This window comes from Callithrix jacchus, chromosome 8 (assembly GCF_049354715.1).
Source record: "Callithrix jacchus isolate 240 chromosome 8, calJac240_pri, whole genome shotgun sequence".
Lineage (NCBI taxonomy): Eukaryota > Metazoa > Chordata > Mammalia > Primates > Cebidae > Callithrix > Callithrix jacchus.
Genome location: NC_133509.1, coordinates 37,329,634 through 37,350,592, shown reverse-complemented (window position 1 = coordinate 37,350,592; position 20,959 = coordinate 37,329,634). Strand labels below are relative to the sequence as shown.

The 20,959-nt window shown below is 34.7% G+C and overlaps 2 protein-coding genes across 24 annotated transcripts in view; one reads left to right on the top strand and one right to left on the bottom strand.

The window, feature by feature from the left end:
* The window catches only part of DTWD1 (DTW motif tRNA-uridine aminocarboxypropyltransferase 1), a 42,965-nt gene extending 22,885 nt beyond the window's left edge, over nucleotides 1-20,080 (bottom strand). For 3 of the 17 annotated variants that reach the window (XM_078334221.1, XM_078334219.1, XM_078334220.1), the window contains exons 1-6: nucleotides 20,009-20,080; nucleotides 15,381-15,699; nucleotides 13,039-13,182; nucleotides 10,569-10,827; nucleotides 2,035-2,141; nucleotides 938-1,147 (exon numbers count right to left, since the gene is read on the bottom strand). In XM_078334221.1, the coding sequence (XP_078190347.1) occupies nucleotides 1,136-1,147; nucleotides 2,035-2,141; nucleotides 10,569-10,827; nucleotides 13,039-13,182; nucleotides 15,381-15,644 (786 nt within the window). In that variant the 5' untranslated portion in view covers nucleotides 15,645-15,699; nucleotides 20,009-20,080 and the 3' untranslated portion in view covers nucleotides 938-1,135. Of the gene's footprint in view, nucleotides 1-346; nucleotides 2,142-8,706; nucleotides 8,792-10,195; nucleotides 10,296-10,568; nucleotides 10,828-13,038; nucleotides 13,183-15,380; nucleotides 15,700-16,300; nucleotides 16,436-19,371; nucleotides 19,481-19,718 lie in introns of those variants that run through there. The other 14 variants (XM_078334224.1, XM_078334225.1, XM_078334227.1 and 11 more) reach the window with 13 other exon arrangements.
* FAM227B (family with sequence similarity 227 member B) overlaps nucleotides 19,865-20,959 on the top strand; it is a 315,059-nt gene continuing 313,964 nt past the window's right edge. For 6 of the 7 annotated variants that reach the window (XM_078334215.1, XM_054239626.2, XM_054239629.2 and 3 more), the window contains exon 1: nucleotides 20,178-20,425. The gene's annotated coding sequence lies outside the window, so the exon portion shown is untranslated. Of the gene's footprint in view, nucleotides 20,114-20,177; nucleotides 20,426-20,959 lie in introns of those variants that run through there. The other variant, XM_078334214.1, reaches the window with a different exon arrangement.

The window sequence follows — 20,959 nt, the reverse complement described above, 5'->3', positions numbered from 1 at the left end:
TTCCATTCTTGTAAAATAACTGCTAAATAAGCAAGCCAGTTGATTTATTTGGCTAAGACTAATCATGTTCAAACCTTATATAATCCACAGTCCTTTTTATGAATAGCATAATATAATGGTGACCTTACAGAACCAAACCAAATCAGAAGTTCCAGATTCTAGAACAGGCTCTGCTACTAACTAGGAGCATGATCTATCAACAATTTACTTACCTCTTTAATTCTGAGTTACCACATGTATATTAATAGGAATTACTCTTAATTACAATATTCCAAATGTTCTATTTCCAAGGAATGTTAATAGGTGCTACACCTTCAAGTAAGTTTAAGATCTATCAGCTTAAATAAAATTCAAAATGTTTATTTCAGGACTTTCCAGAACCTTTAACATGGTTTGCCTTCTGAATCCCTAGGAGGGAAACAAACTAATGTACAGCAAACTAATTTCATCAAGAACTATTTTCCCCCATAAAGCATGATGTGTCCCACTGTATATACTTCAGGAAATGTGCTAATTATTTCACACAAACAGGTGAATTTATCAGAGTACCAAAATGAAATAGAAGGCAACTTAAAATGGGAACATTTGAGAAGAGTATAATAAAAAAAGGGCAGTATTTACAAATGTCCGAGCAGGGTCTAGGGAAAGCAACAAGTGGTTGTGAACTACCCTGGGGCTATTAATAACTCTAAGTTATTACCAGTCCTAAGTGAAAAGGGGTAAAGTGACGGAGCCGAACTAAACCTAGTGAGCTAACTGGGATAACTGCTTGGGAACAGAAGGGATAGGATTCCTTATAAGCCAACTGACTATGATAGGGCAGGAAAGGAGCTAGGGAAATAAAGTACATGATTTCATTTTCCTCTACATCTAATCTCCCACTGATACTTCCCATTTTCTTGAACCCAACCAAAAGCAAGAGAGCAAGGGAACCTACCTCACAGTGCAGAGAGCAGAATAGAAAAGAGTAGACAGAAGCTACTCAGCACAGTAGGGCTCTATTCACAAGCAGCTAGGTCTAGGTGAGTAAATGATGCCATCAGGACTCAGTCTCTCTTTTTCCTTCTCCACTCTGCTTTCCATTGCCAACTTCATTCTAAGGCAGGCTCTTTTCACCTGGCAGCAGAGATGGCCACTAGCAGCCAGCCTTCAATTATTATTAGTTCACAATTCCAAATAAAATAGAAAGAGCAAACATATATATAACACTTATTATATTTCAGGTACTGCTGAAAGCCCCTTAGATATTAACTCAGTTAATTCCCAGTTAATCCTATAAGGTAGCTGCTCAGTATTGCCTGCTTTGAACAAATGCAAGAAACTGACATAGCTGATAAGTAGAAAGGCTGAGATTTAAATTCAGGCAATCTAGCTCCAGAGTCTCTGTTTTTAACAACCTTAGGAGTTAAAGAAACAGCCCTAGATATTGGAACTCTAATTCTAGTTCTGCCTATGTTTGCTACTAACTTCAAGAAAAATCACTTATGACCTATTTTTCAGCCAGTAGATTGTAACCCCATTTACCTCTAAAGGTGGTCATGAGTACAGGTGAAAAGATATAAAGATGTTGAAATAAAGAGCTAATTAGATCCAATTGAATACGTTATATCTAACAGAGACAAAACACACTATATTAAAATGTAGTAATGAAACTGAGGTTTCACTGAGCAAATAACTTCTGAAATAAGTTTTTCAATCAACAGTATCTCTGAAAAACTCCCCTGGATACAATTTCCTTCCTTTTAAGAAATATAACGTAATATATGAGAGACTCGAATTTTTTCAAATGGTCTTACAGGCATTATATATAATTATTTCTTAAGAAAAAACAAAGCAGAAATATACGTTTATTAATGTTAGCAAAATAAAAGGACATAAGTGGCTTGTTAAAAACTAATGTATAAGTTTTCCTGTCTCCTTATCTCCAGAGCATTTGGCATTCTTTATCAACTGGTACATAAAAGAATAGAAAAATAAAAGATTGTCATATTGCCCTCTGTATTTCTCTTTTAATATATCAGTATGGTAGTCTACCAGAAAGTAGTAAATGGCTTCAATTGTAGAAAGGAAAGTATCTGGCTTTCCTTTTTGATGGCGCCAAAAGCAAGTTTTTCTGGTTTTCAACTCAACTTGTAACAACCCTGTCAAAAAGAGAGAAAGAAAGAAAGAAAAAATATAAATATTTCTTCTTAATCACAGGCCTGGTACAATAATAATGATTTCTTTTAATTATTCTAACAATTTTTTTTAAAGACTACAGATAACTTCTTTCAAAACCAGCTTGAAACAAGACATTTTCTTAAACACCTTAAGGTATATACAGAAGCAATATAAAACAAAGAATAAAATCTTATACATGACAGTTAACACTGAGACCAATGAATTAAAAGTAGTTAACATTTAAGATATTCATGTCTTCTAATCCTCTATGTACCAGCATCTTTAAAAATCTGAATCTCTGACAGGACTACATTCACCAATTTTCAGAAGGGTTTCATTTCCTTGACAAACTAATATTTTTGTTTGTTTAGAGATGGGGTCTTGCTCTGTCACCCAGGCTAGATCACAGCAGCGTGATCACAGCTCATGGTTACCTTCAAACTTCTGGACTCAAGTGATCCTCCTGTCTCAGCCTCCCAAGTAGCTGGGACTACATCTGCACCATATCCAGCTAAGATTTTGTATTTTTATTTTCGTTAAAGATAGTGTCTTTAACAAAGGACTGTTCTCAAAATCCTGGGCTCAAATGATACTCCTGCCTTGGCCTCTCAAAGTGTTGGGATTATAGGTGTGAGCTATAGTGCCTAGCCTAAACTGACCTTTAAATATCATTAACTGAGAGAGATAGGCAGCTTAATGGTCCCTAATACTGGTTAAACTTTACTTCTTGATTATCACTTTCATACTATCTTTATGAACAGAGTATCCTAAAGCTATGGTGTCTTTTGTTTGTTTTAGCTCTGTTACATGTAAGAGCCTCGATATCAGAGTCAGGTAGAATGCCTTGCTCTTGAACATTTAAAAGGGGAATAATTAATGCAATCACAGAACAGTACTCTCATCTGTTATAACTAAGCTGTCATCATACAAATCCAGAATGCTTTTAGCTCTGTTGGCCAGTAATTGGACTCATACTATATTTATTTGCCCCCTTTTTGTTTGTTTTTGCAAATTTTATTTTAAACTGAGAAATAAAAGAGAGAAGGTAGCATCAAAATTAGCCCAATGACCAACTGGAACTTCTAAGTCATTAATGATTTCCCACTGTCACATCTCACTTTTTCTCAAAAGCTACCCCAGAAATGTAGAAGAAATAAATAATAAAAGAAATGCAAAGATATTAAGAGATATGGAGGATTAAATAACTAATAGGAGTTTGAGGAAGAGAGAACAAAGAAAATGAAAGACAGAGAGAGAGAGCAGTTAAATAGATAATGCCTATGACGTTCCCAGAAACTGTTTTCAACTATGCAAAGCCACAAATACATAAAACATAATGTGTCTCAAGCAGTATAAATACAAGCAAATCAGTGCCTAGACCTATTACATAGTTATGTAACGCAAAACACCAAAGATAAAGAGAAGATATTAAAAGAAGCCATGGAGAAGGGATGGATCATATACAAAGAAAAGGTTATTAGAATGACCAAAGACTTCCCATTGGCCACAACAGTATATTGAAGACACTAGAATAATATCTTTGAAGTGTCAAAAAGAAAAAGAAAAAACAAAAACAACAAAAAACAAAACTGGCAACCTAAAATCATGAACCCACCAGAACAACATATCAAGAAAAAAGTGATACACATTAATAAACAAATAAAAACTGAACATATGCCAACAAGAGATCAAATTAAAGGAATTCCTAAAGGACGTATTGGATAACACTGAGTTACCAACACACTTGGTAAACATCTATGCAAATCCAGATAACTGTTGCCGGTATAAAACAAAAACAATAATAATATCTAATTACTAGACTCATAATAAAGAACAGAACAGAAATAATGATATTAACAATAACAATATATACCAGGAAGAGGCTGAATGAAGCTTCAGCATATGAAGTCCATAATGTAAAAAAGGAGACATTAAACATTGTTTGGCTTTGAACTTTTTAGGTGATGTGTGCAATTCTCTAAAAGAACTGAAATAGGAATAAAAATGGAATAAGAAAAAAACCTCACTCAATCAAAAGAAACAAAAGTTATAAAAAAAGGACAAACAGAAATAAAAAATTAAGATGGCAGAAAGTAGATCCAATTATATCAATACTCACAGCAAATGTAAATAAACTAAAGTTGCTATTTAAAAGACATAGATTATCAGATTGAAACACGAGAAGGATGACCTCTACAGGGCTTTAATTAAATATTGCATTAGAGGTCTTATTTAACACAGTAATAAAGAACAACAAATTAATTAGATGCATAAGAAATGAAAATAAATGCAATTGACATTACTTACACAGAAAATACAAAAAATCGAAAGCAAATTCTTAGCCATATAGTATCTTGGAGAAGAGAAATATTCAAACAAGATAAAGACATATTAATAAATTTCACACTAAGAATTTTTTTCCTCAAAAGAAAGGATTAAACAGATGAACCATGAACTGCAAGAAGGTATTTTACAATATTATCTATATTCTAGAATATATAAAGAATTTCTACAAATCAATTAAGATAAAACACTAAAAAAAATGGGCATAGATATTTCACAGAATAGGACATGTATATGGCCAAATAAACAAATAATGTAATTCTCAATCCAATTAGTAATTAGATAAAAGTAAATGAAGATGACATTGAGACACCATTTTATACATACTAGATTGGCAAAAATCAGACATTTGATAATACCAAGGTAGGAGAGATTATGGATCACTGGAGCTCTTATACACTAATGATGAAAATATTCCTTTGTATATACACTTTGAAAAACAATTTGGCATTATCTTGTAAAGGTGAATATTCTCATACTCAACAACTCAGCAATGTGACTCCTAGGTATGTTTCCTAGAGGAGCTTATGCTTGCACAAGAATGTGAGTAGTAGCATTATTTATAATAGTAAAAACTAGAAATAGCCAAAGTGTTTCATTAGCAGGAAACTAGATAAATTGTAGTATACTCACAGATATTATTCAGCAGTGAAACTGAATAAAATATAGCTACCGTCATATGACAATACAGATTAATCTGAGAAACAAAAAACGACTTTAGAAAGCAAGTCCCAAGAAAACAACATATAGGTCAAAATAAAGCAAAACTAAATAATACATAGTTTATGAAAACAGATATATGTAATACTATAATTTAAAAAAGCATAATTCAGGAAAATAATTAACTGTCGGGGGAAGAAGAAGAATGGCACAAGGGAGAAGAACATGAATAAAAGGAAGTTAGAAATACTATCTTGATGCGTGAGTTCTTAATAATTCATTATATATGTTTTATAACAATGTTACATATATATGTGTGTGAGTGCATGTGTGTGTATTCTTTCGTATGTATCAATTAAAAAATATAAAACGGTTAAAAACAAACAAACAAAACCTCTTTGCTTATTTAGTGAAAGAATTAGAGCTGGAAGTCACATCCCAGCCCAATTCTTTCCATTAGACTTAAAATTCAAATTAATCATATCAATGACAAGCTTAAAATTCTTTAATGATGCCACAGCACCTATGGATAAAAGAACAAATTCCCAGACATGCTGAATAAAATAAGACATTTATAATTTGAATTTCTCCAGTCTCTTCTACCAGCCTAATATATGTATGCATTCTAGAACACAATAAATATTTCAGTTTCTTGAATGCAAAAAGATTGTGTATATCCTTGTATTTCTAACAATTAGTAACTTTATAATAAAATTATAGTAAAAATGTGAACATTTTTTTGAGGTGGGATTTTGCTCTCTTACCCTGGCTGGAGTGTAGAGGCATGATCATAGCTCACTGCATCCTTGAACACCTGGGCTCAAGCAATTCTCCTGCCTCAGTCTCTCAAGTACCTGAGACTACAGGTGCACCCTACCATCCCAGGCTAATTATTTTTTGTTGAGATGTGGGTCTTGCTATGTTGTCTAGGCTGGTCTAGAACTTCTGCATTCAAGTGATAATCCCGCCTTCATCTCCTGGAGTGCTGGGATTACAGGAATAAGCCACTACACCTAGCTCCAAACTAGTAAAATATTTTAGCAGGAGAAACTTAAAGTAGATAATTACAAATTGATTTTCCTTTCAAAAGTGCTGCCTCAATTTCTGCAATTGCAAAGTGAGGATGACATCCTTTACTTCATACATTTGATGTGAGAATTGAATAAGGTAGTATATGACACAGTACTCACTGACACAGTGAGTGTAGTTTAGGCAATGCCTATAATGTGAACAAAGTTATCACTTTAAAAGTTGTATCAATATGTAGTCAAAATGAAGGGAAAGAGCTGGTTAATTTTTAAAACAAATTACAGTATAATGATGTTTAAATAATTTGGAATCCAGCCCAACAAAAAGGAACAGTGTCTCCCTCTACATTCTGCCAAGGCTTCCTATGGTAAATCTTCAAGAATGTTACATAATTCTTCACTTGTAGGTTTAGGTTTACCTTTTATGATTAAATTCGGCACTCTACCTTCAAGTGCTTTCTTTTGACATTGGTAGAACATACAGAATTATTTCTCTGTAAAAATTCGGCAAAACAGTATGGTTGTACATTGTTAAGGGGATTCTTAACCTTGGCATTCATACTAAGATAATGGAAAGATAATTTCCAATACACCTGAGGGTTTAATTGAGGTTTAGCTTAGTTTGTTCAGCTTAATCCCGTGAAATGACAAAAAGTATTAAAGCCTAAAGCCAACGATTTATAACAAACATGGACTGCTTCTTATGGGAATAACTTGGTTTATTCAGAAATTAGTATTTTACATATACAGAGGTTATAAATAAGTGTAGAGCCCTAATTATTTCCTGTGGTGCAATAAGGAGCTACAAAGGACAGGGGTTGAAGTAGGTTATGCAGAAAACTTGCCTCTAGAAATCTGTTTCTTTTATAATTTTAAAGATTAAGAAGCCTCTTTAAAAATTTTTGATCTGGCATAGAACTAAAATATATGCTACTTCCCATGTGAATTGGGAAGGAATAATGAAAATCTTTTGTACAAATCTGATTTTAGGCAAGCCAAATGTGAACACTCTGAAATGAGATTTTGAATAATACCACATAATTCCTTTTATAGTTATGTCAAGGGTTTTTACTTATGTTTTTTTAAATTTGATCTTTTCAATTACCATATAAGGTAACAATAAAGAAAAATTGCTCAGAAATATCTTCAAACTGGCGAGTAACCTGCTGCTGTAAACATCCATGGGAATGTGGCAGGCAGTGTTCCCTTTCTTTTTCAAAGAGCACAGCCTTAGGGCTCAGGAGTTTGTCTTTCTATTAAACACTGGCAACAAAATTTCTTTCAGATCTTATGCTCCATAGTACCTGCCCTTCACTCTCTCCCACACACATACAACACAAAGAACACACAATTCGACTGTCAAAGCAACTTACTAACATGTATGAAGATGTCAGATGCATAAACTATATAAATTAAGCTAGTTAAATCTAGTGTTGTCACTCACTTCAGCTTGGTATTAATGAACACCATACTCGAAAAAATGTCAAAATGTTCTCTCTAGATAATGCACATTTTTAACACGAGCCTGAGAGAAGCTCTCCCAATTTAAAACTGTTTTGGCAACTGCCTAATATCAACTGAATAGCTTTCTTGCCTTCTAATCATACATGGGCAAGTAAAGTAACTCTTTTAAATGACTGTTATTAGGAACCAAACTTTTCACTCTAAAATAAATAAAAATCCATAATGTTAAATATGAATTAGAACTATCTGTGTGAACTCATGATGCATAACTATGTATTTTTCTTGGCTCTATCCACTGAAAGAATGACATTCCAATAGTAATGAATTTACCAGATCTTAGTTTCTAATACCATTTCCTATGAAAAGAAACTATAGCTTCTTAGAAAAACAATTGATTCCAGGTTTGAGGCAGAAAAAAAGTACAAATGAACTTGTCTGTTGTACCAAAAGGACAAATGAGGCCATGCCATGAAGTACTTGAAAGGTTTCCACTGGCAAAATTTGAGAGAACTCGAGCATCAAAAAGATTGCATAAAAAAGATGAGCATACGTGGGAGAGAGAGAAATAAAGAACAGGGGAAAAAGGAAAAGCTCTTCTTTACATAAGAATACTGGCTAACAAATGTAGAAAAAATCATGTAATTAAAATTTTGCCATTTTTCAATTCTCAATGTAATTATTCAATTTACGCAGGGATCATCAATGAATACTAAAATTACTTGGTGAAAAGTTTTTGGGAAACAGTCCATAGTCTGAAAACATCACCCATAGATTACTACTACTTACAAAGAGAAAAAATAAACCTTAATAAAAGATCTAGCAATCACCACTTTAATCAAGTAATGAAAATCATCACAAATAATAGAACAACTTGCATTATATGCCTCCTAATTTGGTGCAACAATAAAGTATGAATTCACCTATGAATTGGTTAACCATACAATTTATCAGCTAAAAGGTTCATTTCTGAGAGTGAAATGACATGCTATTAATAAGTATAACAAAACAATAGATATAAACTAGACATAGACAACCCTGGATTTATCCTTACCTGTAAGTGTCCTAGCCAACATATTTAGACTGAAACTAATCACAATGAAACATTCAGACAATTGACCTGTACTCTTCACAAAAGTCTAAGTAATGAAAAACAAAAACAAGACTGCTCTAAATAAAAGAGACTAAATATACATAATAACCAAATAAACTGTGATAAGTTTAAACGCTATAGAAGGGAAGCTACAAAAAGTATTTTGGGGTCAGTTAGGGAAATTTGAATATGGACAGTATATTAGATGATATTATTGAATTTTCATTAATTTTCTTATGAGTGATAATTGTACTCTATTATACAGGAGAACATACTTTTTTTTTTTTTAAACACAAGTATCATAACAACTTTATTTGAAACAGCAGAAAATGAGAGACAACCAGTACAAATGTCCATCAACAGATAAATAGGTAATACTAATTGTAGCTTACCCATACAACAAAATACTAGTTGTAAATAAGTGTATGACCTATTGATACATGCTACAACAAGAATGAGTGTCGAGTGATTTATTTTGTGTGAGAAAGCCAAACTGAAAAAAGTAAAAGAATACATGCAGTATGATTCAATTTATGTAATATTCCAGAAAATGCATCTAATTTATAATGATTAGATATAGATAACTGATAGATTAGAGATGGGGTTGGACAGTGCTGTGAGGGAAGCAGGATGTGAAAGATCATAAAAGGGCAGATGGAAATTTTGGCAGGGGATGATGGATAGGTTCGTTTTCTTACTTGTAGTGATGGTCTCATGGCTGTATACATATAAGAAACCTTTTCTACTCTCTAAACATATGTAGTTTATTATATATTAATTATTCCTTAATAAAGTTATTTTTAAAAACTGTAAGGCAGGCCAGGCACCATGGCCCATGCCTATAATCCCAGCACTTTGGGAGGCCGGGGAGGGCAGATCACCTGAGGTCAGGAGTTTGGGACCACCATGGCCAATATGGTGAAACTCTGTCTCTACTAAAAATACAAAAAACTTAAGTTGGTCATGGCGGTGTGTGCCTATAATCCCAGCTACTAGTGAGGCTGAGGCAGGAGAATTGCTTATACCCAGGAGGCAGAGGTTGCAGTGAACCAAGATTGGACCACTACACTCCAGCCTGGGTGACAGAGCAAGACTCTATCTCAAAACAAAACAAAACAAAACAAAACAAAACAAAAACTGTAAGGCAAAAAACCAAAAAACCAATGAGAAGATATAACTTCTTGGTAAATGTGTTCACCATTAGGGTGCTTATAAGAGAGAAGTCATTTCTTGATTAATATAGAGGAATATTCTTATTCTTAGATAATGTACACTTAGGCCAGATGCCGTGGCTCATGCCTGTAATTCCAGCATTTTGGGAGGCTAAGGCAGAAGGAAAACCTGAAGCGGGGAGTTTGAGACCAGACTAGCCAATGTGGTGAAACCCCGTCTCTACTAAAAATACAAAATTTAGGCAGGCATGATGGCGGGCACCTATAATGCCAGCTACCTGAGAGGCTGAGGTGGGAGGAACGCTTGAACCCAGGAGGAGGAGGTTGCAGCAAGCCAAGATCATACCATTTCACTCCATCCTGGGCAACAGAGTGAGACTGTTTCAAAAAAAAAGAGAGAAATGTACACTTAATATTTAAGGGTGAAGTTTTACAAAGTGATTGGTCAACTTCCAATTGGTCAACCAAAAAAACAAAAAATATATAGAATATATAAATATATACTCACATATGTAATAAAGAGAAAGAGAAGTAAAGTAAATGTGGCAAAATGTATAGGTATTAAATCCAACTCTTCTTTCATATTGTCTGTAAGTTAGTTTTTCAAAATAAGTCTGAGGGAAGAGCAGTCCAAAAAACATTTTTTTTTACCTTGAAGTCGCTCATCAGTGATTATTTTGTTTGTTTGGTTCCAGGTGCTATCTATAAATACAATTTTTTTCAGTGTTGTGCCTTTGTACTTGCTGTCATTCAAATCACAGAACTCATGTTCTTCAGCTCTTTTGCGTTTAAAAGATGGCTTGTCAGGGTCATCATTCTTGCCTCTAATGTTATTTTGAATCCTTTTTTGCAGATGAAAAGAAATATCTTTTATTGAGATAGACTGAGGTCCAGGAAAAACGAGAGCAACCTAAAACAAAGAAAACTGGGTTAGCAGTGTGCTATTATAATCTTCAAAATATATAAATTTTGATTGACTTAAAATTTTAAGAAAAGCATGTTGAATATCTGAGAAACAAGCAGTAGGTTGGTTCTATTGCATATGCTTCTTTAATATGTATGGTAAAGTTCTAGCTCTTTCCAAGTAATTTATAATCATAATATACTAATTAAAAGTATTATTTCAAAATATGTTATTCACTGACAGAGGCCAAGTTAATTGTACTTGAAATAAGAAGACTAAATTATATAATTTTTTAATAAGATAAAAAGCAAAGTACACGATACTTTGTAAAACATCCACTGAAAGTCTTCAGTGATTAAGTGCCATTTTCATCTATATCATAAGCAAAGATAAAACAAATGACATAGTGAATACTGGTGAAGAAATGGTGGGTTGAGGTCAGCATTAAATAGCCTAACTCCTCATGAAAGCAATTTGACAATTTAAAACAAGAGTCTTAAAATATTCATACCCTTTTGCTGAATGATTTCATTATGGGAACATAATAAAATAATCCTAAACACACACATGCACAATATCTAAGTATATTTATTACAGTGAAAAATTAAAATGAAAAAAATCTAACCTTCCAGGAAAAATTTTATGAATTATGATACTTCTTTTCTTTCAGCATATTTTTATTGAGATTGATATTGTTAGAGCCTCTAATGTCTGAACAGCTCTTTACAATGCAGGCACCAAGTAAATATTTGTTAAATGAATAAATGTTGGTAGAATCAAGGGAATTTTATCTTGATAAAATATATTTCTCTATTTCCCAAATTTTCTTCAATGAGCATAAAAAATCTTAAAATAAAAAGATAAAAATGAAATCATAATAAAATAAAATTTAAAAACAAAAAATCGTGGGCAGGCACAGTGGGTCATGCCTGTAATCCCAGCACTTTGGGAGGCCAAGGTGGAAGGATCATTTGAGCCCCAGGAGTTCGAGACCAGCCTAGACAACATAGTGAGAGCAGTCTCTATAAAGAATAAAAATCTTAGCTGGGAGTAGTGGCACATGCCTGTGGCCTCAGCTACTCAGGAGGTTGGGGTAGGTGGACTGCTTGGCCCAGAAGTTTAAAGCTGAAGTGAGCTATGATCGTGCCACTGCACTCCAACTTGGGAACAACAGAGCAAGACTCTGTCAAAAAGCAAAAAACTTGAATTTTATAAATTTCAAAGTTGTAAAAGTTTAAAAATATTCATAATACATGTCTATATTTCCCCCTATAATCAGTTAGCAAAGTCCAGGGCTTCTGAATTTTCTTAGATTTTAAGCATATCACATCTCCTTACAGAACCTAGCACTACATTCTGTCTAATCAACACAAATGGACTCTAGCTGACCAGAGAAGGAAACAGTTTCCTATATCCAAAACTTAAATATTATTTAGAAACATAATTTTCTATATAAACTCAACCAAAAAAAATACATATATAGAGAGATAAATAGGAAAGTAAAAATTTACCAAGTTCTTCCTGGAACAAATAAATGAATGAATTTTTAATTTTGTTTCTAGATCAGCCACACCAACAAATGGCCTCGAAGAGACCAAAAGGGTTTACGTGCTTCTTTCAGTACTCAAGGCCTAATTTTCTGAGACATATTGCAAAATTGCTTTTCAGCAAGAAGACCCACAATATCTCACCAATGTGACAATTGCAACTAAGTGAAAACCAATTAAGAATCTAAAAATGAGCAAGGAAGGCCTCTCAGCAGCCAAGAGAAATGTTATAAAGGCTATGCACTAAAGCTCTTAATTTAGGAGGATTCCTGAACATCCTAACTCAGTTTTCTTCTTTTAGAGAAATTCCAACAACATTTGTAATCTGGTTTCCCAGTTTGCATCAAATTAGATCAACTGTGTAGCAGAGACAGGAGGAGAGGAGAAAAAGTAAAAGCAGGCACATTAACATTGGCAAAGAGTAAAAACCTAAAGACATAAGGCAGAAAAGCTATAAAATGCAGAGACTCAAAAAGCATAGCAGTCTAGAATCATGTGATCTTTGAAGATATCAATGAAATATACTGTATATTGTCTAATGCTACCTGAGCATAATGATAGGTTATGAAGAAAAATATTAAATTATGTTTGAGTAAGTTCAGAAAGGCAATGGAGGTTAAAATTCATTTTTATATCCAATGCGAAGAGTTATAAAAAATAAGTTGCCTACTTCATGGTCCTTTTCTTCATATTCTGGAATACAAGGATACGTGTAAATGTTTACAAATTCAGGTGCTAAGAGTTTTGCATGTATAGCAGTGCTTTTTCCATCTGTTTCATTTGGATGTTTAATGATGTCAATCTTCAATGGAAGCTAAAGGTAAAAAATGGACAAATAAAAAAACAAATATAAACATTAATTTGTATGTTAATAAAAAGGGTCTCTAAAGCTAAATAGGAAGCTCACAATAAATTCCTATACATACGTATATGGTTTAAAAGTTATACTTTTCTAGACCAGAATATTAAGAATGGTGATTGTTACAAAGCAAACTCAAATTTCTTCCTTGGAATTGTTAATCATGTATTAGGACAATTATTTTCAACTAATTTAACATAGAATCTTCTCTCACAGCAAAGCTCCAATGTCATTTTCATTTAAGTTATTGCATTTCAGTATGTGTGCCACGGACATTTTTATAATTCCTATAAACTCTAGGTTTGCCTACTTAATTTTATTTTTATTTATTTATTTTGAGATGGAGTCTCACTCCACCACCCAGGCTAGAGTGCAGTGGCACAATCTCAGCTCACTGCAACTTCTGTCTCCTAGTTAAGCAATTCTGCCTCAGCCTCCCATGTAGCTGGAATTACAGGCGCTCGCCACCATGCCCAGCTAATTGTTGTATTTTTTTTAGTAGAGATGGTTTTTCATCATGTTGGCCAGGCTGAACTCTTGATCTCAAGTGATCCACCTGCCTTGGCCTCCCAAAGTGCTGAGATTACAAAGTGAGCCACCGCACCTGGCCTCTTATGCTATTTTAAAAGAAAATGTAAGTTTGAGCAAAAAAGCTTCATATCTAAAATTCAAGTTGAAATGCTGTTCCTTATACACACTGTTGCCCAAGTATTTCCCTTAAAGTTTCATTAGTTGTTACCGACTAACATGTCTCTATGCAAAAATAATATTATCTTGAATTTCTGAATTACATTTTTCTTATTTCGCTTCAGCTTTTTTTGGTTTAGCTCTCATTATAATGCTTATATAAGTACTGCATTCAGCCATGATTATGAAAAAAATGCCAAGTCATCTCCCCTACTACATATAAGAAACCCTCTGGAGATGTGTTCTTGACTTCAGCTTTTAAATGACCTTTTGTTTTATTTGGTAGTTCCCACAATCTTCAAGTTCCCATTCCACACTAAAAAAATAGGATTCTAGGAATTTATCCTGGGCACACTTTTACCCTGGAGGACGAAACTATTTTTTTTATGTTTCAAACTACACATATTTAAAGTGTACAATCTAATGTTTTAACATATATTAAATTCTTGAATCCAATGCTGCAGTCAAAATAATGAGAGAATTATAAGATAGAATAATTCTATATATACTTCAAAAACCATACTTCAAAAATGTAACATTCCTGTAAGATAATGGGAAACTTGAAAATAATTATTACTCTCAAGTTCTTGGTTGTTCTGAGCAAACTGTGAAGCTTATATTAAATTTCCCACTTCCTTTTTTTTGGCTAAGAAACTTTCCATTAGCTTATATGTGTGATTTTAGATGCTGAGGACACCATGGACTGGTGAAGATGATATAGGCTAAATTGAAATTCAAATAAAATGTGAGTGTTAAAGTACTTTTCTTACTTCAAATTTAAATGAACTTTAAAATCATCACAACAAATATTTAAAAATAAAGCTACAACTTATTTATTTTTTTCCACTGGCAAGTTCTAATGAGCCCATGTGTAGGGTTTACTCTCTCTTAAGTCTTAATAAACAGTAGTCAAATTTTATACATTAATTGATTTATTCCTAAAGTTTGGGATGTTAGCAATCAATTTGAATGACCTTTTAAATTGGGCTTAAAATCACTCTAATGATAACACAGCCCAATGAATAAGTCTTAGTTTTTAAATTTTATTTTCCTTTTGGTCAATGAAATCTGCTCCATCCGCATGTACAGGATAAGACTAAGTCATAAAAGTCTAGGTAAAAACTGACTGTTGTTCTACTAGAATAGTATTTTCTCAAGGAGCAGTACAAAGACCTGAGTTTTTGGAGCTCCTTTAGGGTGTCTATAAACTTTTTTTTAGTATTCATATGTTTATATCACACATTTTTTCTTATATTGTAAAGAAATTATAATTATTAATAAAAAAATAATTGGTTTCATTAAAAGCACCATTTTAGACCCAGAGACAAGAAAAACAAAGAGGTTTAGTAGTCTGTAGGACTAAATTTTCCCTAAATACACTTCCTTTATCAATTAGAGTAGGTATGTATGAGATGTCTTTTAAAAATCTATTTTCCTAATTTCAAACAATTAAATTTCTTACTAACCTTCACAAGTGGAATCCGTTCAATAGGTACATTTTCAACTGGGACATAACATGTATAGCAGTAGAACATTCTGGAACTACCACATTTGAGACATTTCGATCTCCCACTTTGCTGAGCTTTTTGAAGAACTTCCTGAGATGCTAAACATAAGTTTTTAAGGGGATCTTCTGAAGCTATGGAAGTAGTTTGTGACTGTTTTGTTTCCACACATTTTGAATTATTTTCTTCACTTCGTTTGAGAAATATAGGTGGATTGAGAGACATTCTTCATTCAAACCAAAGTTTAACAGCTATCTCTAAAATACATATCATAGGTGCACTGTAAAAAAGAGTGTCGAGAGGAGACAAAATAAAAACAGAAAACATTTTACTCAGTCTGTACAATAAAAATTATTCAATTTAAGTCACAGTTGTGTGCTGTTTTAGTACTTATTAATACACGTTTTAAACCACTAAATTGGCATACTTTAAAACATAAGATTAAAAGCAATAAACTCAAAGCTATTTCAAATATAAAGTTTAGGTGTTGACAATCCATTTTTCAAGAACCCTTTTTCATTCCAGAGATGGCAATTTTGTTTTCCAGATATTAGTAACACAATGGTTTCATCTTAATATCAGACAAGGATATATTTAACCCTGTTGGCTCTGACTTTGAATTGACATTAATGAAAAATAGAAGGTTCCAGTGGAAACAGCAAAATTTAGTTGGATATATTCTTAACGATATAGCACTCTCCAACTTAAAACACACTGCTTATGTTTGTGTGTACATGTGTGCATATACACATACAACTAAATACCCACTAAAAAATAAGAGGCATCTATTACTAATTATAATTTATAAAATATCCCACAAGGTGAAATATATTATCTTATAAATTTAAAAAATGTATAGAGTAATATTAATGTCCACTTACTCTAAGAATTTATGCTTTTTAAAAACAAACATCATTCAGATTCTTTAGTACTAGCGAAGAACAGTAAAATAACTTTCCCACTTAATATTTTCTTCAAAGAAGGGTGATGGCTGCCAAAATTGTTATCTGTATATCCTGTAAGGAAGATATCTTTCAAGGAGAAACAACACTGGGGCCCTATTGATTCGATATGCATTCCACAGCTGTAAAATAATTCTCTTATTATAAAGCCTTCTGGCATTGTGGTTTAACTATGAAGCTCCAGCCGCTTTCAGTAGTAACAGTGACAAGAGAAATGCTGTGACTTCAATAGGAAACACTTTGTGGTCTCCCAAATACAAAGTGAACAAAAAGTCCAGAGAAACACAAAGTACAACATAATTTGTTGACAAGAAGTTAATGCCCCTAATTTAATTACTCATCACATGAATTTTTTTTAAAAGATTGCAAGTCCCAGTGAACTTGAGACCCAAATAAAAAGATGCAAAGATACCAGTTATAGTAGAAAAAGGTATTTGCCAAATGTACCCAAAGGGGAAAACCAAAATATAGCAAATATTTTTGCTGTGTACTGATTAGGCACAGATTTACCTTTTGGGTAAGAAAGCAGTATTTAAGAACAATGGTCCAATCCCTTCTTCCTGCCTCACAAATAGAAAATCTTACCTACTTCTGACCGCGACTCTAAATCACCTGCCTAAAAATGGCTTCAATCTTTGTGAACATGCCCTCAATGACTAGAAGTGCAATAAATTAAGATGCCATCTTTTCTTGAGTCTCAGATCCTTTTAGGAATCACATTAAAATCTTAAACCTCATCCCTAGAAAATGCATATACAGACACAATATTTTGCACACAATTTCAGGAGGTTTGGAACTTTCCTAGAGTCTAACTATAACTGAGGTAAAGAAGTTCCAAGTTTGGGAAGGGGCAGGCATGGTGGCCCATGCCTATAAGCATTTGGGACATCAAGGTGGGAGGATCACTTGAGCACAGGAGTTAAAGAACAGCCTGGACAACAAAGTGAGATCCTATCTCTAAAACAGAAGAGAAAGAAAGTTGGGGAAGAGATCCTAATAGTCCTCAGAAATCACATGGATGAATCTGGAGAACATCATCCTCAGCAAACTGACACAAGAACAGAAAATGAAACACCGCATATTCTCACTCATAGGTGGGTGATGAAAAATGAGAACACATGGACACAGAAAGGGGAGTACTAAACACTGGGGTCTATTGGGGGGAAAAGGGGAGGGCCAGTGGGAGGGGGAGGTGGGGAGGGATAGCCTGGGGAGAAATGCCAAATGTGGGTGAAGGGGAGAAGAAAAGCAAAGCACACTGCCATGTGTGTACCTACGCAACTGTCTTGCATGCTCTGCTCATGTACCCCAAAACCTATAATCCAATAAAAAATTTAAAAAAAAAAAAAAAGAAAAGCAAATGCTCTATTGGCATCTCTTTGCTGCACATACAAAGCTAAGTTTCACCTAAACCCTCTTTGAGTTTGTTCTGGTGTTGCTTGTGGTTCTTACAGAGAAACATTTTGAGGATTTCATAATCCTGAGTTACTCAGATGATGGGTTTCATCCTAAAAAAAAGAAAGTTGATTGGACTAACTCAACCTGACTTATTTCCCTGGGTATTCCAGTAGCTATTTAGTGGAACTGCATGTGTCATTCAAAAACCTAGACATAGTGGGACAGAAAAATGCAGTTCCTGTGATGTCATGACAGTTACTGTGGTTGCTTGACATTTAGCAGAAAACTACTGGTGAGCTTTTGGAGTTATTCTAGGGCCCTCAAAGTTCATTCGTCTTACAGATGCCTCAGAAATACCATTTTGTAGTTCACGGACCTCCTATCCAAATAACTAAATGGATATTAGTGAAGCCTTATATAAATAACCTTCCTCTACAAAAATCAAACACCACAAATACCTGTAAGACACTAAAAGAGAAATGTTAATGGCTCCATCTTCTAGTTCACCCTACATCCTCTCACTTATGGCTGAGGTGACCACATAGAAGAGGCTAGCAATTGTAAATCATGGGCAGCTCCCTCCAAAGATCTCTGAAACTATATGATCAGGACATCTAGCTAACAGCCTGCCTAGCTAACAGCCTGCCTCAACTGTGAGTAAATCATGTTACAAATGTGGCTATTTAAAATCTTTAAAACATACCTGTTAACATCAAATATGTGCAAGAAAATACAATTTGAGTCATAGGAGCTAAAAAGACTTAGAAAACATAAAGACTATTCCTATGGAACTAACAATTTTAACACCTTGACGGTGTGTCCATCTTCCTGGAACTTAAGGCTGAAAATACGTTAATTTTTTATTCCTCCTTCTACCCAATTTCCACCCCAAAGTAATTATGCTCACCAAGTTTGCATCAATTCTACCTTGTACATAATTCTCTATCTTCACTCTCAAAGTCAGGACTCTAATTCAGTTTCTTATTAACTCATAGATGGGCCATGGCAAGGTCTTAAAGCTCTTTATCTTTGAGTACTTATTATTGATTACACATATTTGACATAGAAAAATGCACTTATTGTAGAGGTACTTTCGTGAAGCTGGCCCCTCTAGCATTCAACTCTGTAAGAGAAGATCCTTTCCTGATCTCACCTTTTCATGATTCTTATGCAACAGGAGGAATTCGATTAACCCTTGTTAACCAAATTAAAACCATTCTGCAAAACACATCCAGTAAGCATCTTGCTACTGAAGTATCTGACAAACTACCTTTATGGGCCATCTGCAGCCTAGCACAGGTGGCACGCTGGCAATTTCTTTTTTTTCCAAAATAATAACAGAAAAAGCTTCTACCTCTTTCATTATTGTAAACTGACTCACCTCCTTCCCAATGGAGCATTATATGTATATACTCCCCTATCCTATATTGTGGACCAATTCAGTACTAGATAAAAACCACTTCAGATTTTCTTGCTAGAGTATTTTTAAGAACCTGGTCACATAGGACCTCCAGGTCCAACATTCATTTTTCACAATTCAAGGTAGTACCCTTTTTTAATATAGGATTAATGGTCGCTCCCACACCACCCACCATATGGTAGCAGACGGTCTTGCCTTCATTTTCATGGTGCATTGGGTTAGTCCTTAAATGTTGCGATCTGAGGTACTGATTTTACCATCCAACTTTGTGGTCCTGGCGCCTGAAAATGTTAATATACTTCCTTATTTGTCCTACATTCCCAATAAATAATTTAGACGTAAGAAACAGGCTCTTTTGCTTATTACGTAACGACAACCTCAGTATTTTAAATACAGTGCATGGCATCGCTAATTCTACGTCTGTACTACTCTTCCCCTTTCGTGATAACCCCCACAAACCACTCCAAATACTAAAAAAAAAAAAAAAAAAATAGAGAATGGGGTTGCTAGGGAACTGACTTTGCCAGGACAAACTTTCGTTGGCGCGGAATGCACTGAAAATCATTGGTAGGAAAAAATAACTGTTTTTTGAGGAAAAATTCGGAAACCTTTTTCCCAAAGGGCCCGCAACATCCTAACAAAAAACAAGAGCCCGCGCAGGGACCGAGGATCCCTGTCACAGGCGACACCCAGCATGATCTCCGCTAGGGTCCTGACAAGGAATGTCCACTTCCCGCTGCCGCAACTCTGGGGCCAGACCACGCTCCACGCGCAGAGACCTGCATCAGGAATCAGAGTGGTACTCAGACCTGCACACCCACGAGTCGAGCAGCTCCACGCGTCGTCAACTCCACCCGAGCCCAGGGCGCGCGCCGGGCCGTGATCGCGCACGGACCAGACGGAGCGCTTTCCCGGTAACACCAGAGGGAGGAACCAGGCCGTTACTAGTGTTGTTGCTAGGGCCGGGGCCGGCGTGCCGCAGTTCGCGCGGCTGAAGCCAAGAGCGGGAACGACAGCAGGGCGGGGTTAAACGGGAAGTTCTGCCTCACCCTCACACTCAGCGGCCTTGCCGTACAGCTCCCGAGAGGCTCCGGCGGGGGCAGGGCCAAGTTCGTCTGGGACCTGGCTCACGCCTCGCAGCCTTTCAACCAGTTTCCTCCTGATCCTTGCTGGGGCAACATAATTGGGACGCGGTTCTCGAAAGATACTGTGAAGGCATAGTTGCAGTGAGTTGTGAAGAAATGTTGTTCCCAGAAAAAAGTTTGCATTTTATCCATCTCGAAGATATTTTAGTTATAAGAACTTGGTTCTATTACGCTTTCGTGGCTATATCAGTATCATTATTTCGTGCGCTGTATGGTAATGAAAACTATTAGAAAAATCATTTGTATCTTTATGATTTGGTTTGCACAGAAACACCGATACAGAGTTAAGAGTACTTTGTATGCTTTTCCAGTCTAAAGTTAAGTGTGATATGTTGATAAGTTACTAGACCATTTATCCTGCCTCTTCCCAAAGAATGCCCAAATTGAAGTGCACTCTAACAGCTAAGATTTTGAAACACAACGATCAAATGTTGAGCAATGTTTATTGAGTATTCTGAATTTATCAAGTGGTAGATAAAGGATATTACAATGCCCTAGAAGTGCTCACAATACAAGTAAAGCATGGGTAGTACAGAAAATGCGATATTCTTACTACCAAGATTAAAATGCAATTTCATAAATTATAGGAATTTCAAGAAAGCTCAGAATGGAGTG